At 37.1% G+C, this 23,251-nt stretch overlaps 1 protein-coding gene and 1 long non-coding RNA gene across 2 annotated transcripts; one reads left to right on the top strand and one right to left on the bottom strand.

Annotated features, from left to right (window-relative positions):
- Positions 1-811: 811 nt before the first annotated feature.
- LOC121860730 lies at positions 812-1,809 on the bottom strand. Its single transcript, XR_006087919.1, has 2 exons — positions 1,619-1,809; positions 812-1,173 (listed from the first exon to the last, which is right to left on the bottom strand). It is a non-coding gene; the product is annotated as an uncharacterized LOC121860730 (long non-coding RNA).
- On the top strand, positions 1,680-22,095 carry LOC121860729 (sorting and assembly machinery component 50 homolog A-like). Its single transcript, XM_042358057.1, has 11 exons — positions 1,680-1,999; positions 3,229-3,282; positions 4,583-4,684; positions 8,597-8,713; positions 11,941-12,152; positions 12,894-12,999; positions 14,616-14,798; positions 17,363-17,449; positions 18,250-18,411; positions 19,606-19,729; positions 21,558-22,095. The coding sequence occupies exons 1-11, from the start codon at positions 1,979-1,981 to the stop codon at positions 21,743-21,745; spliced, it is 1,356 nt and encodes a 451-aa protein (XP_042213991.1). The 5' UTR covers positions 1,680-1,978; the 3' UTR covers positions 21,746-22,095.
- The last annotated feature ends 1,156 nt before the right edge of the window (positions 22,096-23,251 follow it).

The following is a 23,251-nucleotide window of genomic DNA, read 5'->3' as shown; positions in this document are numbered from 1 at the left end:
GTTGCAGAAGCCACTAGTCCAGAAAACTGTAGGGGCAAACTTTTCAGAGTGAGAATTGTGAACTCTTAGAACGATCTGCCAGAGAGTAGTTCAGGTACATTCAGGAGCCAGTGCATGCTCAGTACCTGCCAGCAGTGCATAACAGAGACGTGACCAATCGCCCAAGCGGCTAACAAGCCGATCTTTTGGTGAAGAGGATAAAAGAAAAGTAATCAGAGACGTGACCGATCACCCAAGCTGCTAACGAGCCGACCAGTGGTGAAGAGGATTAAGTAAATGTGGTATGCTGCCAAAAATCTTGGCAAAATCGAGGTACTGTATATATTGCCACCCTGTTCCAAAATTTGGATCCAAACATCCAGTACTTTCAGTCATTGTGTAAAACAGGAGCGTCCCGGCATAAAACTATGTAGGCACTCCTTTACAAAGTTGTTTCTAGTAGACCTTTAATCATGGCATCTATTATAATGCTCTCAAGTACTTTACACACTATGCTGGTCAAGCTCACTGGTCTATAATTATTCATGGAGTGACGATTGCCCTTCTTGATAATAGAACGCACTTAGCCATTTTCCAATTACTGGGGACCTTTTGCTCATCCAGGCATTTACAGAACAGGATCTTCAGGGGCTCAGCAAGCTCATTGCACAACTCTCTTATTACTCTAGGATGCACCATGCCAGGGCCGGGACTCTTTGACAGTTTATTTCGTATAACCTCTTCTGTGAACACAATGTGGGTCAGTGCTGTGTCGAACTGTCTGTCCTCAAATGCAGGAAGATTTATCGCATCCTCTCTTGTGAACACCGAGAAAAAAAAAACCTGTTCAATGCCTCAGCTTTGTTCTGGTCAGAATCTGCGTAACTCCCATCTTTAATCCTCAGGTCCGATATTCCTATTCATGTTTTTAATTTAAACTTTGCATAAAGGTAAAATGCCTTTGGGCTTGACTTGACCTCACTTGCAACCAGCCCCTGGAACGCCTTTTCAGCCCTTCTACAGTCTGACTGCTTGCTTCCTGGCTCTGTGCAGACATCCTCCTGTCCTGCTCATCGTTTGGCCCAGCCCACGCCTTGAATTTCTGGGTTTCTTCTTTACTTTGTCGATTTTTATAGGTTAGGAACGGTTTTCAATGGTAGGTATGGTGTTCTTTACTTCATCACCTATATTAATCTGCAACGAAAAACATAGGCTAAAGCAATTCATGCTATAAATGGTAACATTTCAATGTAAAACATTTTAAGTTTAAAGGGCTATAATGTTTTTTATTCACTTCTCCCCTCCAAATAAAATTCACATTTTGAGGGATTTTGTAATCCGCATAAAAATCTACATTAGAAAAAAATTCAATTTTTTGAGTGTGGTATGTGAAACTGAAGAGACATTAACACTACCAACGAATAAAATAAGAACATATATCAACTGCTCATCAACACCCTTGATTTAATCTAGGTTTTTTATATACCTCTAATTTATTTATATCGTAGCCAAGTGTTAGAGACGTTCAAAACTGAATTTAATAATACATCGTTTATGAAAAGGTGATGATAGCTATTATATTAAATGAATTATTCAATCAATATTTTCTAGTAGAAAATAAAAGGGTAGAGGTTAGTACCTTACTTATTCTGGTAACACTGACAACAAGTCAGCTGCTCCAGCCGGTCTTCTGATGGGGGGTACTCTAGCCCATACACGAGGTTAATGTTATCAAGCTACCACGTACATAATTATTACACTAGTTTTTCAAATGACCCTAATAATAATAGACTTTAATGAAAAAACAGACTTTAATGAAAACAAAAATTACAATTGGTCAAATAAAAGTATATTTAACCGAAAATTTAATACTAATTTAACTATATTTGCCAAATGTTGCCTATAGGGTGCTCGTGATAATCTCTAAACATGCATCATCTTGTGGTCGGGGTGAGGAAGGTAAACATTGGAGGTCTCACCAAACGCATGAAACACCACAATGGGCACCGTACACGCAAAAGTAAGTGTCAAACAACCTTATATTACACTCTACAACACTATAGTCTCCTAAAGTGTGATGTAATCGGTAAAGAAAATATTGTCGGATCCTGAAACAAGAATTAACACGTTGAGGAATTTTTAGACTTTCACTAATGATGTTACCAAAAATACGTACCGTAGGGAGGTGGATAGGTAGATAGATTCCTATATAAATATTCAGACGTGGATAGATATATAGGTAGATAGATATGGTAAAATTTCACTTGTTCCAGAAAATGTCTAAAATTTCACCTTATAGTAAGTTCTTTCTGTTTAATATACCAGGAAAGTTAGGTAAGGTTAGGTAGGTTTGTTTGGTTAGGTCAGCACAATGGATTATGAAGAATCTGTGTAATAATAACATGGATTAGCATTAGAAAGATCTACTTATTCTGATCTAAGATTTTGTAACTGAATTGATAAGTAAAATTTAAATTCAGTTATTGGGGTTCAGTAATTTTTAGTATGAGGCTTTTCTATGTTCTTAATCCTGAGAGTAGTTAAATAATTGTAGGTATTAAGTGGCTGGGTTTACGATTACCAGGTAAAGTGGAGTTATGAGTAGAATACTGTAGAGGTTTTTGGTCAACGTCTCAAAACCTAAACAATAGCGCTATGTGTGCCAATTCTCCAGCACCTTAAGAATTCTTAGCTTTTGGTCTAGGTAATGATTCTTATTAATTCCCTTTTGTGGCCATCTGGTTCTGTCTCAGATATTCTCTCTCTCTCCAATCAGTCTGTCACTCCGAGATCAGCCATTAGTTTGGATAAGACAATAGAATGTGATCATTGTTTGGTTTGGAAATTTTGATGTTGTCTTTTTAAAATTATGATTAAAATGTTTGATTAGACAAATTTGAAAAAAAAATATGTTCATTAGTATGAGTAAGACCTTTAATTATACACAAATAAACAAATGAGCAATGCTGGTTACCTGGGGGTTAGATTAGATTAGGTTAGATTGAAATGGGTTAGGTTTAGTTAGGGTAAGTCAGGTTGTAGGTTGTATTAGGTTAGGTTAGCATTGGGGTAGGGTATGTTTGCATTAAGGTAGATTAGGTTAACATAAGGATGGTTAATCTCAAGGTGAACAATGCTGAGGTGTCTAATATTCAAGTGGTTCAGGGATACATTTGCTTGCTAGTGACACACACATTTAAGCTTCATCAACACTTACTTGCCAAGATTTTAATGCCTCTAAATTTTCAGAGTCCCGAGGCAGATGAGGGTGAGAACATCAGGATGGACCTTCAGGCTCTAAAGGTAAGCTTTCACAACCTGGAATATATATAGATCAGTGTACGTACCGGTATAGAACAATGTACCTGTAGGTATTTTGGCCTTGTTAGAAGTACATTAAAAATGTGTAATTTTGACTAGCTTCTTTTTTTTTTAATAATAATAATACCCTGTAATAAATGGTTTATTGAAAGAACATGGCAGCCAAAAGGCTGAAAATATACAATAGACAAAGTTGAAAAATGTTACATAATTTTGGAGGGGGTCACTTAATTGACAAGTAATATATAAGTATTGTTAGTGATACTAATATAATATCCACTGTATAATGAGAAAGGGGAGATGGTCATTTATCAGGAATTTCATAGTACACCTAGTTATAGTACAAAATTGAGAATGGCAGGGGGTGAACACAGGTTAACTTAAGAGTTGTTGATAATTTTTTTACAATGGTTGGAATTGGGTTGTTCTTATCACAATTAGTGCATGGTCATATGGGCTGGATACAGTTATAGTGTGAACAGGTGTCAGTTTACTGAGTATTTCTTGATATGTGAAGTAGGAAGGAGAGAGAACAATCTTACACTCCCTCTTCTGCACTTTTTAGGAGTCCTAACTGTGTGGCATTTAGGAGGAAGACCAGGCAGAGGAAGCATGAGTGAGCTTGGGAAGTATAAATGTTGAGTAAGCACTGAGGAACTCAGGTGCAGGAACTCCGAGGGACTTGAGGCAATAGAGGAAGTGGAGGTGAAAGCCTGAGGATTTGACAATTGGAGGAGTTCACAACTAAGAATGTGTTGGGGCCCAATGTGATACAGGGCAGTGGGACATGGTCAGAGGAGAGGTTGATGTGCATACTCATGGTCTTGTTATGGTTAATGATGACATGGTTGTTGGTGGCCCAATTTTAGAGACTGTCGAGTATACAGTATTTTCAGGAGGCACTAGTCAGGAGCCGAGTTATTCACACTGATCCCAATGATGGGGTCATCAGCATATTTCCATCAAGCAGGAGTTTCTCATGGCATCATTGATGAGGATATGTGTGTGTGTGTGTGTGTGTGTGCGCATGCATGTGTGTGTGCATGTGCATGCATGTGTGTGTGCATGTGTGTGCGTGCATGTCATGGCCCTATTACAGAAATCGAGAATCATCTTTTTGAGTAAGTAATTATTATTTTGTTTTCTCCTTCATACTCCTGAGAGTGGTGGAGCTTTTAGTAAGTTAATGTATAGATGCTATTTTAAATTATAATGATTCATCCTTATCATTAACCTTTGCTGGTACAGTACAGTGTTTAATTTATGGTATTTCTTATTTCAGGCTCATGTTCAGCGTGTACATGTTGATGGACTGGCCCGCACTAAGGACGACATTGTCATCAGTACTGTACGAGATGTATTTAGTGCCCAGGACTTCCAGTCTGTAAGTATGAGGTAATTTTTCATTAAGGTATTTGAGGGGTAAGAAGACGGTATTGTGGATTGAAAGATAAAAGGATGACATGATGGCTGATGCTTTGAAAAGTTATTAAATGTTGTGATATTAGAAAATCATCTATTGTCCATTGAGCATCACAACCACCTATATCAACAACCTTCAGCACCATGAACCAAAAGCACCACTAACACCATCATCTACCACTACCACCAACTCTATATATTACCTGGTTTCATCTCACATATCCTCAGTCTGTGACCACTGTCCACACTCCTTACCATCCATACTACCTCTCATTCCAACTCCCGTATCCTCATACATATCACCATCTGTTAATGTTCACTGTTATTAGTTTAATTCACAGATGGGGAGGAATTTACAGTATATATATATATATATATCTTGACAAATTCACACGTAAGAAACAACGAGTACCTTATTCAAGACTTATCTTATCCACGTTTTCATTGTGGATTTACATGAAATATATATATATATATATATATATATATATATATATATATATATATATATATATATATATATATATATATATATATATATATATATATATATATATATATATATATATATATATATATATATATATATATATATATATATATATATATATATATATATATATATATATATATATATATATATATATATATATATATATATATACAGTTGTACCCCACTTAACGCTGTCAATAGAACCCAGAGGGTCCCGTGTTAAGTGAAATCCGCGTTAAGTGAACAACAGAACATATGGGATTAATTCCAATAGAAACCGGCCCGACCCCCAAACTCCACTTTTTGAAGACACATAAGAACATAAGAACATAAGAACATAAGAAAGTGGGATACTGCAGGAGGCCGACTGGCCCATGCAGGGCAGATCCCTTTCACACCCATCCCAGCACTTCCATGTGCCTATCCAACTTCGTCTTGAAGCTCCCTAGCGGCCCCGATCCTACTATAGCACTCGGTAGCCTATTCCACATATCCACAACTCTATTACCAAACCAGTGCTTGCCTATATCCTTTCTGAATCGGAATTTATCTAATTTAAAGCCATTTGTTCTAGTTATTTCGTTATTACTGAGCTTCAGAACATCTTCCATTTTACCCTTGTTAATCCCACTTACCCAATTATGTTGTAGTAAAAAATAACATCTTAATTTTATGATGGTACATGCACGCAATTAATACTTAAGAGAAATAGAGAAATACAGTCGCCAAGTTAATGTCCATTCAAATAATGGACTCAACTCCCTCCCCCTCTCACACTACACTGCCGGCTCTTCCCTCTCTGAGAAATTTTTGGGGGAAAACCACTAAATTTTAATAAATAATACCTCAAACTAAAGTTAGGATAATACAATTGACATTGCTGGATTCCTTGTAAGACCAGGAATATTTTGAATATAAATGTCATATATTTTGCACAAAAGATAACATAGTTACTCAGAAAATTTTTTTATCTAAAATTTGTATGTCTAATGCAAAATATATGATGTTTATATTCAAAATGATCACCAAATTATAAGAATTCCAGCAATGTAAATTATATTCTGGCCGGGTAATTTGTATGAATTTTATGAGCTAAAACAAATATCTTCAGTTAATAAAAAAAAATAATCTTCACGACACTATCTGTCAATCAAAGTACCCCACCTTGCCTCCCCCCCTCTTCCAACCGCGCGGTCAGTCCCAACCCTCCCCCCCACCCCCCACCAAGAGAAAGAGTGGGTGAAAAAAATAAATTTTAACATTTTGTATTAAATAATACCTCAGATTAAAGTTAGGATAATATAATTGACATTGCTGGATTCCTTGTAAGACCAGGAATATTTTGAATATAAACGTCATATATTTTGCACAAAAGATAACATACTTACTCAGATTAAACATTTTATCTAAAAATTTTATGTCTAATGCAAAATATATGATGTTTATATTCAAAATGATCATCAAATTATAAGAATTCCAGCAATGTAAATTATATTCTGACCGGGTAATTTGTATGAATTTTATGAGCTAAAACAAATATCTTCAGTTAATAAAAAAAAAAAAATATTCTTCACGGGTAACAGATGGTCGGTCGGTCCCTCCCTCCCCCCCACCCCCCACCAACCGTCCCAAGGAGATGTGTGGGAAAACCAGAATACTTAACTTTTTTGTAATAAATAATACCTCAAACTAAAGTTAGGATAATATAATTGACATTGCTGGATTCCTTGTAAGACCAGGAATATTTTGAATATAAATGTCATATATTTTGCACAAAAGATAACATAGTTACCCAGAGAAAAAATGTTATCTAAAATTTGTATGTCTAATGCAAAATATATGATGTTTATATTCAAAATGATCACCAAATTATAAGAATTCCAGCAATGTAAATTATATTCTGGCCGGGTAATTTGTATGAATTTTATGAGCTAAAACAGGCAGTCAGGCAGGGTGGCGGTGGGGCAAATCTAAAAATAGCGTCTGGAGCCGGACACTCACCGCGTATATGTGGAAAAAACCGTGTTAAGTGAAAGTTCTGGCGCAGGCAATCACAGATATATATACAGTGGGGTATGCTATAACGAATGGATTCTATTACGAATATTCCTATAACGAACGGTTTTACCTATAAAATTGAGAATGCTATAACGAACGAAACTCCTACAACAAAATTTTTTTTCTTTTGTTTTTTTACTAATTTATTGTTTTTTTATTACAAGTATTAATTATATTCTTTATTTCAGGGGTTTAGATGCATATTTATGCACTTTTTTACAATTTTTTTCAATTTTATATTATATTTTTCAGTGTTAAGTGGTTGTATTTGGGGGCCTGGAACGGATTAATCCTATAACGAACGAATGCTATAACGAACAAGGTTCTAGAACCAATTAGATTCGTTATAGCATACCCCACTGTATATATATATCCCCGACTTACGACCTGCCTCAGTCGTACCAAAATTTTGTCAAATTACGTATTTTCGAGTCCCAACGTCAGTACACAGACAAAATTTTCGTTTGTAATTAACTTTAAAATGGCTGGCAAGCTTAAAAGTGAGAGTTTTATGGTGCTGAGAAGAAAAAGAGACACCCATTTTAGAATTTCTATGTATTATTAAAGCATTTTCGACTTACTGCCATTTCGACTTACGACCTGGATTTGGGTCCTTAACCCCGTCGTAATCTGATAAAATCACACAGGAAAAAGGGAAACAATGGAGCACCTTAGCTTTCGTTTTTATTCAAGACATCTTCAGAGGCAACTGAATTACAAAGACCAAGAGAGGCTTTAGTAAACAAGGTGACTTTACTAAACATGAGGTCAGGTCATAAACACGACATCCACTAATGCGCACACCAACATCACCACACTTAACATGTGGGGAGGGTGTGTTTGTTTGGACCAGTTGTGTGGACATGTATTGACGTCTGTTAACCTGGGTACTCTCAATGTTTTCCTCCTTTTCATCAAGATCTTTGCTTGTCTGTATTGGCTCACAGATTTGGTCACAATCATCTTTGCTCTCTTCCTAGGCTCCAAACAGTCCACCATTCTGTCAACTGAGCTACTGAAGAAACATTCAGTGTGTGAGATCTGTGGGTAATCTAGTGATAATATTGGACTCTTGACTGATATGCAATTAGTACAGTATTGGATTGGCTAAATTTTTTTGTGTAGTTGACACTGGCAGTTTAGATGGTGGATAGTCAAAACTCCACTACTGTATATGATAAAAGTATGTTTTGTTTTGTGTTGCATTGCAGATATAATATCCAATAAAGAATTTAAGATGATGAAAATACACCAGACTGATATATCAATGTCAAACAAGAATTACCTTTTATTATATTTAATTTAAGTTTTACATCTTTGCAGGTCATATTGAAAATTCATGAAGCCAGAACAAGATTATCAAAGTTGGGATGTTTTAAGGATGTGGGCGTCTTCATCGACACTTACGAGGGACCTGACGCTGTTGAGGATGGTATTGAGGTGGGCAGTAAAGTGTGTTTTTTAGAGGATCTTCCAATATGTGTAACCTGTGTGTGCACCTTGAGACATACTGTGGTGTAGGGTGTTCATGGAATTATATATTATAAAGTGAATCAAGCAACACACCTTGTTTAATGAATAAGGTTCTTAGAAAGCTTTTACACCTGTAATATTTTTAGTTATAAGTAAGTTATAACTGCTGGTTGCACCCTAAGATGTGTTTTGGAGCTTATCTATAAGCATTGTTTAGATTGGGTAGATGCTGGGCATGTGATGGGTGAAGGAAGAGTTGTGTGTGTAGCAGTGTTACGATGGTGAATTTGTTATTTTGTTGTTATTAGGGTATAGGGAAGGGTGTTGTTCACAATGTAGTGTGGTGAGAAATATACCCCTCTTGGGATAGTGGGTTTTACGATGTGGCCGTCTGGTGGAGGTGTATACAGTTATATCTGGAGTGTTGTTTGATGGAGGAGGCTGCTGAGTTGATATGGGTTTATTTGTACAGTAGATGGTTGTATTGGAAAAGTAGGTGGAATGTTGTTGACTTGTTGAAGGTATGGGAGTTGTGTTCTGCTGGGGGGTGTTTTGTGTCTCTGAGGAGAGGGGTAGATTAGCATGAACCTGCAGGGATGAGCGAGGTGCAGAAGCAATTAACTCTGTGCCCTGATGTTAGGTGGTCTTGTAAGACAGAATTCTTGTTTCATAATATGAAATTATATGTGGGACAGATAGACTCATGGCTTATTTGAGGCAGATTAGGGGTAGTGTGAGTACAGCATTGACAACTACATGAATATATAGTGAGGCTGTACCCATTCTGACTTGGATCAATTGGGGGTATCCCAGACTCAAAGCATCGACCAGATGCAAGTCCTGCATCCATCTGTTATTACACTAAGGACTTCATCTGGGTCTTAAAACCTTCTGGTGTTTTGGAAGGTGATGTTACTCAGGTAGAGCCTGAGCTGACACTGTTTATTGTGGTATTCATGAATTGTCTGTATGCTGCTGTTGTTTTTTTTCTAAATGTGGTGTTTGTGGGTATTTTAAATTTATTGGATTTCCCCAGGGACTTTGAGTTTTGGTGTTTGGTTGTTGTGTGAATGACATATTTGTGTCTTGTGGGACACAACTCACAAGTTAAATTAAACATGTACTATACACTTATTCCTTGTTATCCGAATCTTCGGTATCCAAAAATTTTATTCTTACACCTCTCTTATTCTTCAAAAGCAATCCTCACTTATCTGAAAGATACAGTACAGTATGTTTTATTTAGTTAACCAATTACTGTACAGTAATTAGTTACCAAATTACAGTAGTTAGGTAGGTATTCTGTTGTAAACCGGTTTTTTCTCCAAATATAGTACAAGTATTAGGGTTTTCTTGTTGTTGGGTCTGTAGGAGGTTCTTTTGGATGTTAGTCTCAGTAATCTTTTGATCACTTTCACCTTTAATTTGTCGGCAACAGAGAGGGTAAGAATAATATGCATCAGTTCTATATAATACATGTATTTACATTTCCATCACCCTGGGTACAAATTCAGTAAATATGAATCACTACAGAGGTGCGAGGAGTGGTTGAAGTTAGTAGTTCATGTCCTGCTGTCAAGTGTTCCAGGTAAACCGTGCCAGGAGTACGAGTCTAACCGTTCCTGTCACAGGATATAGCGCCAGCAGAGGGAACAGCACACGCTTGAGGTGTCATGACAAATCCACAGAGAAAAGGTTGTACAGTAACAAAAATTACAGAACATAAGAATCTTTGGTTATACTATATGACAAGAGGTTTCTTCATTTTTAATATATACTGTGATCTTAAGAGTGACACTCATGAGCAGCCAAAGCACAGTGCTCACACGAGCAAGTGTTAGTGGTGAAAAACAAACCTTGAATCCATCAATCCCAGACATTACCTTCCCTGATACCTCCGCATATGCACTGTTGCATAAGGGATCACTTACAGATGGCTAATTAAATACCTGTAAAAATTATTAAACAGTTGAAAACATATACAAATTAAATATACAAACAATCAAATACTAGAAGTTACAAATAAAATAAAATGTAATCAAAAACATATTACAAATTCAAGCATTGATCATTTAAATATATAAGGTACCATTCACTTTTGAACATGCTGCAGACTTTATTTGTAGAATCATAAACACACGTTTTGCAGAGGGCAATTTTGTGCGAACTGAGAAGCAGGCTTTATTGCATCCACTTTTTAAGAAACTTGGTCTTGATACTGAAAATGTCAAATTATTGTCCAGTTTCTAATCTCTCCTTATTAAAGATCACAGAGTGTGCTATGCTGGATCAGTTACTTCCTCTGTTAAAAAGAAATCGAGTGATCCTTCTGGACCAGTTAGCCTATAGAAAGCATGAATCAACTGAAACTGTCTTATGTAGAATTTATATTATTAGGATTGATGTTTGGCATTGAATATATGGATAATGGGTTAGAGATACCTGAACCTACTGAATCTTGGACTCCTGCCTTGAAGCTTCACTGGTTGAAAGAGACAACTGCAACTTAATGGTTCAGAACCCTGATTCAATTGGATGAGAAACCTGCTTTCAGCATAAACATTGTCCTCATGGTTGTTGTACCTGACACCAAGAAGTCTATGCTATTTGGCAATGACAGGCTCAGCTTGGGGCAATTAGAAGTGGTGCATCTCACAGTTTGGTAATTTTTTACTTTGTGAAATGGGATTTCATATTTCAGGCCTTCATTTATGACCAAGGAAATGCATGAGTGACTTGGAGCTCCTCCCTTTAGTAATGCCTTGATTTAGCAGGGGACTGAAAGTTGGGACACAGTTGTGACTTGAATCCTTGTTATTGACTGAGACAGTTACAAAATGTGAAACTGATAATGATTGTAAAAGTTGAGACAGAGACAAGGCATCTTTGCTTGCAGTAAACCATTGTCTACATGGATAATATCGTTCTCTTGGTAAAGATTATCTGAATTTTTGGGTGTTGGCAGGTTGTGCCCAAGGATATATGATGGTGACACCTCTTACAGGTCACTCACTTGTTTCTTGGTTATATAAAGGATTTTATGCCTTAATCTTTCTTTCCGGGCTTGTTGAGACAGATTTTTAAGTTATATAGGGACGGATTATTGTTTTTTTACTGTTTTACTCCGTTGGTGACAGAAAATTTTATGAAGATTTTTTTTATATCTGACATAATACATGTACTGTATATTACAGGTGACATTTGAGGTGCGTGAAGTAAACTTCATGGGAGCTAAGGTGAACACAAGTGTTGGAAACAACGAAGGTACGGTGTCAACGGGAGGCTTGTTGAAGAACATATTTGGACGAGGCGAAGAGCTGAGCTGCGAATATTCTCACGGCACGAAGAAGTCTTCCTCCTTCTTCACTACTTTCACTAAACCTTTCCATAATGAAGCCAGCACTGTGTAAGTTCAATATACTTTTATATCTTTGAAACTTCTTTGTTCACTTAAATGGCTCTGTATTAAAATCAACCCTTGCTGCTTGAATAATACATTTACTGATCCAGTACAGGCAGACCTTGTTTTATGAGAGCTTTTTCAGGAATGTGACCCTCTCATAAATCAGGTCTGCCAGTATCAACACTTAATGACTGGGGTTATCTCATCTTTTTATTCCTTAAGAAAATGAGAAAAAATTTATTAAAGCCATTAAAAAGGAACTTTTTATGCACAAAAGTTAAATAACAAATCACTTTACCAGAATAATGTAGTATTGTGTTTTGGTACAGTACTTCTACTCTGGGTAACGATGTCTGAACTTTTAACATTGTATGTAAAGATCTGTTGCTCCTATTTTGTTTTGATCTGTATTTCCAGTTGCTGGGGTTGTACTAAGTAAATAAACATTTTGAAGTTAGATTACAGAGCATATATTACATCCTAGTCCTCATGTAAGTTTATAGTAAAGGCAACTGTGAACCAAACTAATTTTTTCCCAATTAATTGTTAAGAATCTTAGTCAGAATCAGTTGTATCGTGTGAGGTTCAGAAACATAATCATGCTGTCCTTCATGTTTTCACTCTACTCTATTTATATATCGTAAGGAAAGTCGAGGTGTTCTAAATATACAATAAAAGACATAAAATTCACTTGGTAAAATTTGTGTTAATAATTGTTTCAACTAAGTATTTCTTTTCTCTTAGTTTTACAAGCAGTGTGTACCAGCAAGGGACTGAAACCCCTTGGTCAGGCTACAAAGAGCTCGACCGAGGCGTCTTGCTGACTTTAGCCTTCAACTCTGCGCCTAATGTACGTACAAGTAATATAAGGGGTGTCCATTAATTATTATCTGACTTATTATAAAACTTAATAACCTTAAAAATATTAAATAGAACACATCGGTTTCATTATACTTGACAAATAACTCATAAGCTTTTTCTTCTTCTAATATACAAATCCCTTTCTCTCTTGTATGATAACTACTCTCTCACACTTACCCTTTCACCACTGTATGATAACTACTGTACTTTCTCACATGCATCTTCACTACTATATGATAACTACTCTCACACTCACACCTTCACTACTGTATGATAACTACTGTCACACCCACACCTTCAATACTGTATGATAACTACTCTCACACTCACACCTTCACTACTGTATGATAACTACTCTCACATATATACACCTTCACTGATGTCCTTACACCTCAATCACTCCCCCACAGCTGGTAGTTAAAGCTGTAATTATGACTTTATCTTTCAAGACATATGGTTCTTTTCTCCTCCTCTTGTTTCTTCTCTTCTTTCCCATTTCTTTTTTCATATTTCAAGTTACAATACAAGTCATTCATGCATTTTTGAGTTGATAGTGTTACATCTTATTGTCCATTGTACCTGTCTTCTTCTTATTATACCACACTGGCATCAGCATTATCATCTTCTTTCCCCTTTTACAATTTTATATTTGGTTCATTAACTTAAAACAACAAGTATATGCATTAGTGTGTAGTATTCTTCTTGTAATAGATATGTTTTTGTCCATAGTTCATCACATTTTAATAGATAAGACCAAGTTTTGGGGGTAATGTACTTGGTAACAAACCCAGCTCACCTCAACAGAATAGTGTATGAGTATTTTTTTTTTCTTAATATGGGTCGACAGATAAAGGCTGTTGAAAATCAGTTTTTTCATTTGATATTCTATTAAATTTTGTCCATGCAAGACACAATGCTGCATACAATGTTATTTAGCACCCCCCCCCCCCTTTGCCCCTCTCCCTCACCCCTACTAGCATACAAACATTGTTATTTTGTTGATGCTGCAGAGATAAAAGGTCACAGATACTGGAGGGATACTTATTGCATTTGTTTATGGTCTGAATCTTCCTTCTTACATCTTCCCTCTACAGTCACCACTTTAAAGTACTGTACTGTATGTAACCACCAATCAGACGGTTAGAGGATGAATAATACTTCTCACGTCGTACACGAACACTATAATTCATGTACGACGTGAGAAGTATTATTCACCCACTAACCGTCTGATTGGCGGTTACAGTCAAACGTGTTGAAAGTCTAGAGAGAAGCCAGGGTAGGTGTTGACTCTAAGATATGGGTAGCTATACTGAAATGCCCACCATATAGCCTGGCCCCTTGGCTGGTCAGCTATGGCTGAGTCAGGTGATTATAATTATACATAAACAAACTCCCTTCACACCCTCCAACCTCCTTCTGGGCCTCTCATCTTCAGCCATCTCAACAGTCTACATTGTGAGTGACAGCCTAACATAACATTTGTTTATATGTCATCATAATTATGTACCGCTTGCGGTAACACTGTATATGGATGGATAAAAAGGCATGGAAGACACTGTGTACAGTATAGACTAAACTGCTACAGATTATTTTTGTTATCAACAGGTTCAGCAGAAACTGATTCTTGATGGAGCCTGGCGACACCTCACCTGTCTCTCAAGATCTACCGCATTTGCCGTCCGTGAACAAGCAGGCCATTCTCTCAAATCAGCCCTAAGACATGAGCTTTCTGTCGACAGGAGAGATGATTTGGTTTTCCCCACTGATGGTGTTGCCTTCACTATTAAGGTTTGGATAGATTGTATGTAATGTATTTCTTTGTATTTTAAGTGTGGTTTGTGAATGTTTTTTCTAGAAATACAGTAGGTATCCAGTTTATGGCCAACATACCCTGGTTAACTACCAATGAGACCCCAGCACACTGAACATGCTCAAAAGGAAGCCCAAATCCAATTCTTTTGATCGTTCTCAAGTTGGGTAATCTTAAAGTCATGCTATCACCAAATGACTGTTACCAAGTACAGGTTGACAATCCCTTATCCGAAATCCTTGGGGCCAGATGCATTTCAGATTTCGGAATTTTTTCGGATTTCAGAATGGTTAGTTTAGGTTTCTTTTTTCTTTTTTTCCCAGGGATCAGCCCACCCGGGCACAGGTCACTGTTGATCTTTTTTTCATTCTTATATTTCCTTGTTAATATTATTATTATTTTATTGTTACAGTATTATTGTTATTATTATTATTGTTGTTATTATAATTATTATTTTATTTTTTGTATTTTTTATTATAAATTTTATTATAATTATTATTCAATTTTCGCCCCCCAGGCCCTGATCTGGGTCAGTGACCTGTGCCTGGTTGGGCTGATCCCTGTTAAAAAAAGAAAAAAAATTTTGCTCCACAAAAAACTTTCTGTTTTCAGAGGTTTTCGTTATTTCGGATAAGGGGTTTAACTAATTATGTTAACTAATTACCCCATAATCGAATCGTGGACTATATATTTGAAATCAGCATGCACTGGAGTACCTACAATGTGATTTTCAACAAAATCAAATTTTTGGGTCAAAACTGTCGAAAAGGTAAGTTTTACCCCTTGGCAATTTTTTGCCCAAAATATACTTTTTTCACAGAATTGAAATTTAAGGGGTTTAACTAATTAAGTACTTACAGAATAACGCATTAACACCCAAATCGCACTTTGGAAACTCATAGTTGGCGAGTAATTAGCATTAAGAAATGTAATTAAATTCTCCAAGGGTCATTACAGCCACTAATTACCCCGCAATCGAATCGTGGACCATATACTCGAAATCAGCATGCTCTGGGTTACTTATACAGTACGTTAAATATGGCTTGATATTTTGTTTTACCCTGGTATGTCCATAGATTTATTGGTCCTCCTCTACCCGGTTTTGTGGTATAACTCCGAAACTATGGGAGTATTGACACTATGGAAATGGAGTCATTTATCTTTTACCCAATAACTGTTCCTCTCCCCGATTGGGGATTGGCATTGCTGACAGCTCCTGTCCATGATCGGGTATCAAGATGTACAGTCAATGACAAAAGTCGTGTCATGAAATTTGGTGAAAACATATGCCGAAGGGCTAAAAATTTTGGTGTGCTCTGCCTTGTGGTAGGGCTCTCATAATGTTTCATGAGTTATGTTTAATCTTCGGTCAAAACTGCGACACTACTTTTGTCTTTGACTGTACATGCCAATTTTTCAAACACTGGCCCAAGCCACCTACGCATCATACAGTACAAGATTTTATAGTATTCGAGTAGTGGTGAAATGTGTGTGCCTTTTTTTTATTGTACTGTAATAAAATATTGTATACCCCAGATAACATTACTGTATAATAAGTATGTTCAATAATTGGTGAAGTAAAGCTACTTATATAATTTAGTCATAGAAAACTGACACACATGTCCTGATGCCTCCACTTAACACCCCACCACTACTGCTACCCTCCCTCTCAGCCCCCAGGCCCCACCCCAGTGTGGGACCTCCCACACTAGCTCACTTCACTCCTCTGTGGCCTGCTATTCAATGCAAGTACAGCTTTTATACTCTGTTTATTATTAGATTTTGAGAACTTTGAATATCCTTGAAGTAATATGCACATGAGGAAGGGTCACATTGACATAATGGGCAGTTAAAGGGTTAAGTATGTCTCAGGATTACACTTTCTATATTATGAAACATATTTCCAAAACACCCTGTATACTGCCATGATATATTGTGTTGTCAATCTGTGGAAGTCATGTGTTGTTAATTACATTCATCTTCCATTTCTCGGCATGTTCCATATCTTGTCAGTTTCTCACTGTCTCACTAAAGTCTGTAGGATTATGACCAAAAACCGGGGATGAGTGACCAAGATCTCATCCATCTCCCTAGAGTTAAGTTTTAGAGTGCTAAGTGGAGCACAAAAGCCCCATTTGTGGGTTTTCAGAGGTGCAGTGATTATTGAAACTAACTCACCACTCTCTGGTTCATTGAATGGTAGCACAAAATGTAGAACTTCAGTCTGTAGAAACCAAAAACTTTTGCAGTTGGAAACCATAGAAAATGCATATTCTATGGTTTCCAATTGCAGAAGTTGGGAATGACTATCTCTAGTTCTCTCATTTTACTGGAAAACTGGAACATAACCCAGTCATGTAGGTGGTGTCCATAACTTTGATGATGCAGCACATGAGTTACTCAGTTTCTTACAATAGACATCTAAATGACTTCAGGGTATCTTTTGATATTAGCTGTTCATGGATACAGTGAGTGATGGTGTTACTATACTCTAGATTTAATATACTGTATATGATTCACACTTGTACTCTTAATGTTTCAGAATGAATTGGCTGGTTTGGGAGGTGATATTGGTTTCCTGAAGAATGAGTTAGATATGCAGGTAAACGTTCCTCTGCCGAAGGAGATGGTAAGTTTTGATTCATTCTGCTCGTGTGTACAGTACAGGTGGTCATAAGGGAGCAGCCTCTTACCCAGTTGACAGTAGTACTTTGCTTCATTTACACAACCATTTTCTCAGACTTAAAAAGTATCCTTTATATTGAATCACTTGAAGATTAGACCCCTAGTATGGTATGTTGTGGTGAAACATGGGTTAGCATTATAACAGAAATATATTAGCTGTGCCCTGCATCTGGGGTTAACAGGAAGGTTTGTAATGACTTGAGACATCAGTGGCTGAGAACTGGATTGTGGTAGAAAGAGTGAAGTTCTCTGGAATGGTGTGGACTTGTGAGAAGGGTGTAAGAGGGGAGAATGGTAAAGACGTTGTGCACAGATGCAGTGAAGAGATGCATTAGGTAGAAAGAAGAAACTGTATTTAAAGGAGAAAATATGGGAAAGATAGGACAAAGGAGATGTGTACAGTTGTGATGAGGTGGCCTGGAGGCTCTGAGGTGTGTCACATAAGGATTCATTAGAAAAATTCATATTACCTAGTACATATATACTTTGTATGTTTAATGAGATAAATCTTTTCTTTTCCACACATTTTTGTTTTGAAATTTTAATGAGTTGCAGTCTAAGGGATTACCAAAACAGCATGTGATGTTATTCAGTAAATGTTTCAAGTGTTACTTCAGTGTTTGATCTTAGGATTTTGTGATGGGATGAAGTGTTTAGGGAAGATTGTACATGTGGCTGCCCAAGTGTATGAGTATGCAAGCCTTACTAAGCCAGTACACAAAAGTTATGTTGCTTTATTTGCAGGTCATCCAGGGATCTTTGGTAGCGGGCCATCTATTACCACTTCGTAACAACAAGACACACTGTATCACCGACCGCTTCATGTTAGGTGGCCCCATGAATGTTCGAGGCTTTGAAATGGCTGGCATTGGCCCTCATAGTGATGGATGTTCACTGGGAGCTGAGGTAATGTATTTTATAAGTACTTTTGCTTGTTTTTTATTCTTTTTCATTTTTTCTTTCTTTCCTCCAACACTTATTGTCCAGTTGATATCTGAGAATGGTTGGGTCAAGTAATATCTGGCATAAATTACTTTGAATCTTTGATAAAATGTGACCAATAATAATTTCAAAGGCTTTGTGAAAACAATAATAATATTTTGTTAATATTGATAACAATATTAACAAAATATTACAATCAAGACAATTATTATTTATGCACTCACTACTACTGACATATGTTGAGATTCACTAGAAGCTACTGGGATGTATACAAACTCATTTAACTCACTTATTTATTTAAAGTACAGTATGCATACAGTATACTGTACAGTACAGGTTGGACCTCGCTAATCCGGGAAGCTTGGGACCAGACCGCTTCCAGATTAGCGAAAATTTTGAAACATCGAAGCCGAGGTTAGAAAAAGGCAAAATAATGCATAAAATGTACTATTACTGGTACCAATACAACTTACATCAGCATAAATCTAGCCCAGGCTTACTGGACCTCTTAATGACAAAGTGTTAGTGCTATGGCACAAGTTTACTGGACACTGGAACCTCGCTTTATGCACATTCACTATACAGTATGTATGTGGATTCACATATATGTACAGAACTAAACAAAGAATTTAATTGAAATACTCTTAACATTCAGTACCATAATATCCTGACCACTGGGGTTACTTATACAGACTTTTCCCTGTGAAAAGCCATAATTTTGAGGAACATATTACTGTACTTACTTTGTACTCAAATGTACTAAGCAAAGGACTAAAATTTTTATCTCGTGCAAACTATGAGATGTTATACTCAAATTAATTGCTATCTTGCGAGGATTCCAGCAATGCAAATTACATTTTAAGTCAAGTCAGTAGCATTTTATAAGAGAAAACTTTAAGCCCAAAACCACCTTCACCCTCTAAAATCCATATCGCCTACTGGCTGGGAGGAGGGGGGAGGCGAGGCGATGACAGCCAGGAGGAGAGATTACCAGGTGCAGACCCCCAGGAAACACCCCCCCGGATCCACCCTTGAGATATAATTACCATGTTGCTATTTTTGCCCCAAATTTATTTAATGGAATGAGTTTTGTCTTAACCTATTTTGTTGGAATAAGATTTTGTTTTACTACAACCCTGCTTTTGTCTACTAAAACAGATGTACTGGGCAGCTGCTTTACATGCATATACTCCATTGCCACTTCTAAACCGAGGCTCCATCAGCGAGAAGTTCAGATTACACGCCTTTGTTAATACCGGCAACATCGGCGACTTCGTATTGAGTAAGTGATCCACTGTGTTAACACACACACACACAGTTATTATTGTTTGAGGTGCAAAGTGTAGTAGCTGTTACCAGTTATGTTGAGCCTGGAACATTCACAGTTCATAGACATAATTAATGCATGAACTGAGGTTGTGTAACATTATTATTGTTCTTGTGAGGCTTACTATACTGTATACTGTAGTCTGTTCACTCAAACCTTGCAACTGAGGTCTATGGTCAGTTTACAGCAAGGCAGCTGATTGGCTCGCAGACGGGCACGAGAAAAGTTGCTACAATTCTCTAGTTTTAATCTATTGTATTTATATTCTTATATTTTAAACCCAGTGTTACAAACCAGCTGATTCGGTTGCAAGCTCAAATTTCTCCTCCCTGACATTGTTGGCTTGGTTTTCTCTTGTTGGTAAGAGTTCATGCTGAGGGCTATAGAGTTATGATTGTCAACAATACACTGCCATCTTGGGTGAATAATAATTCAGTATTACTGACTGGAATGTAAAGAGTGTGGGATTTGAAGGTTGTTAAAGTTTGTATCATTGTGTAATGTTTTGGACAAAAACTGCATATATTATGTTTTTACTGTCACGTTTTAGCCATGTCCTTAGTGAAATATGATTGAGTGATTTTTGTGTTAGAAAACATAGGTTTAGAAGTTAGTTTGGGCTGTATGTGAAGGAGATTGTCATTGGTGGATCTATTTTTGGCTGCTTTACTGTCAGGATAAATATTAAACAATCCAAAGGTAGAATTTTTATAATAAATTATTCATTGTTATTTAAAATCATGAGAAGTTTCCAAATGTTTGTATACAGTATTTGCTTAAATAATTAAGAAAATTTGATCTGAGAATCTTGTGGCACTCCTCGTTCCTCGTTGTAGTGGGGTTGCCAATTCATTAATATAATTTCTTCATTATTTAACCAAATATAAATTTTTTTGGAAACTTCTCATGATTTTAAATAAGAAAGAATAGTTTATTATTATAAAAATTCCACCTTTGGATTGTTTAATATTTATCCTGACAGTAAAGCAGCCAAGATTCACCATTCACAATCACCTTCACATACAGCCTTACTTTACCAAGTATTGCCAGGTAAAATTGCCAGTGCGAGACTCGGGGTGGGGTCGCTGGATCTTTGGCTAACTGTACATGTTGATAACCACACAAGAAAGCATGAAGCACTTTCATGTAATTCACATTCTAGTTACCTAATAAATTCACCTCCAAATATCATCACACATCACTAAACTGACTGTATGGTTCACATGGAAACAGACTTTTTTCCTTCAGATATTGTCAGTGTCATCACTTCGACAGCTTGTCATATCCTTATATACAAACTGTATATTTGCAAGAATTCTATTTGTTTTTCTTCCATGTAGGGTGACAATTTAAACTTCATTGACACTTAAGGCAGCGTCGTTGAAGGTGCTAGCCTTCATACACACAAGTTTTATGTCAGTTTTCAGCCGAAACTAACTTCTAAACCTATGTTTCCCAACACAAAAATCACTCTCAATCATATTTCACTATGGACATGGCTAAAAGGTGACAGTAAAAGCATAATATATGCAGTTTTTGTCCACAACACTACATAATGATAAACCTGGATCTTTGGCTGACTGTACATGGATCATGTGCACCTACAGTGATTTTTATGTGCACGTTTGTTCCCTTGTACGTCTGCCAGCCAATCAGCTGCCTTGTTATAAACTGACCCAGATCTCTGTTGTAAGGTTCACGTGAACAGACTATATACTGTACTTCCTAATCATTGTGAATAAAGAGTTAGTTATATGAATTAACCCTTACACTTTCTTCCTAGCTGATGACTACAAACAGAATCTTCAGACCCTTGTTCGTGACATGCGTTTGTCATATGGAGCTGGATTAGCAATGAGTCTCGGTGGGTTTGCAAGAGTAGAACTTAACTACTGCATCCCTCTACTGCTCCAGCGTGGTGATAGACCTAACCAGGGACTTCAGTTTGGTGTGGCAGTTTCTTACTTGTAATGCTAAACATAGGTTAGCTTAAAAGTACAATAGAAGATTTACAAACCAGCATTATTTCAATGCAAAAGTTTTTATGATAAGTTCCCAATGGCAAACTGTAAAAATAGTAAAATAAATAAGATTATATATATATATATATATATAGCATTGTCTTCATAAAGCATTTTGTTTTATCAAGTAGAAACTATACTGAAAACTGAAGGATTTTGATATGCTTTAAGTGGTCCACATAGTCAATAACCTTCCATAATATTTTTTTAGTTTTTGTTGTCATGTTTGAAATCAATTTTGCATATAAAACTTAATATGCAGTACTTATTGTACAGTGTAAAATAAAATTGAGTACTTATGTTTTTTGTTTGAATCTTAAAAACATTAACACCACCATCTTGTCAGATTCCTTGCATGTTTGCCACATTAATTGCATTGTATAGGTTAATAACTTCCTCAAAAATTTTAGCTGCCAACTATCACTACACAACCTTAACAGTCCTGTTGAAGAGACAAACACAACCTTACTATCACCATCATCAACAACTTTATCACCACCACCGACACACAACTTTACCACTACCACCACCACAACAACCTTATCAACACACACACACCCCCTTATCACCACCAACAGCACCTACAACTTTGCCAACAACACAACTTTACTAACACAATCTGACCTATAACACCAATAAAGTGAACCTCTGCCCCTATCTTTACATCTTGTTCTCTTAACAGAACTTCCTAACAGAACGCACAGAAAGATCTTCGAGAGAAAACATACTTATACAGTCAACCCTCACTTTACGCGGTCCCACATTCCGTGTTTACGCGGTACCCTGCCTGAACCCAGGATGCTCACATTCCGCGGTGCGTGTACCCCTTTACGCGGAGAGTGTCCGGCTCGACGCTATTTTTAGATTCGCCCCTCTCGCCTGCTCCCGCCTCCGCCTGGGCAAGCCGCGCGGTAAGGTTGCGCAGTGCATGTCTCTGTTGCGTTATCAGTGACGTCATATGACGTATCGGACTGTGATTGGCCATGCATCCCTACCTCCCTCCGCTGCTAGCTGTAATTGGTTTAAAGTAATATGACGTGTCCACCCGGGGGAGGGAAGGAGGAAAGACGACGCTTGACCTAGACGCGGCAGTTTCATCCCTCCACGCCACACGGTGTAATCGTGCATCCATTGTTCTGTAAAATGGCTTCCGCCGGACCACCGCCCCCAGAGAGAAACCTTTCCTTGCCTGGACCCAGCCGCCCTAAGCCCAAGAAGACACGACGTTCCTTAAGCTACGAGGTGAAGTACAAGATCATCCAAGAGTTAGAGAAAGGAACAAGACAGGTTGATTTGGCGCGCCAGCATGGTGTGAACGAATCTACGATCCGGACGATAAAGAAGGATGCAGCCAAGATAAAGGAGCACATGAAGATCACAAAGTCTACAGGTGCTTCTATGATCAAGTATTTCCACAACCAGGTGCTTCTCAAGACGGAAAAATTACTTGTGAGCT

The sequence above is a fragment of the Homarus americanus genome, unplaced genomic scaffold (genome assembly GCF_018991925.1).
Source record: "Homarus americanus isolate GMGI-L3 unplaced genomic scaffold, GMGI_Hamer_2.0 scaffold23617, whole genome shotgun sequence".
In the NCBI taxonomy this organism is placed as follows: Eukaryota; Metazoa; Arthropoda; class Malacostraca; order Decapoda; family Nephropidae; genus Homarus; species Homarus americanus.
Note: the sequence above shows the minus strand (reverse complement) of the source record. Positions and strands in the feature narration are given on the sequence as shown.

What these genes read in the sequence shown, in the direction of transcription:
- LOC121860729 (XM_042358057.1), top strand. Translation starts at nt 1,979, where the DNA reads ATGGGCACCGTACACGCAAAA. An exon ending in TGGGCACCGTACACGCAAAA is followed by an intron (nt 2,000 to 3,228) that starts GTAAGTGTCAAA and finishes CTAAATTTTCAG; the next exon opens with AGTCCCGAGGCAGATGAGGG. An exon ending in TGGACCTTCAGGCTCTAAAG is followed by an intron (nt 3,283 to 4,582) that starts GTAAGCTTTCAC and finishes TTCTTATTTCAG; the next exon opens with GCTCATGTTCAGCGTGTACA.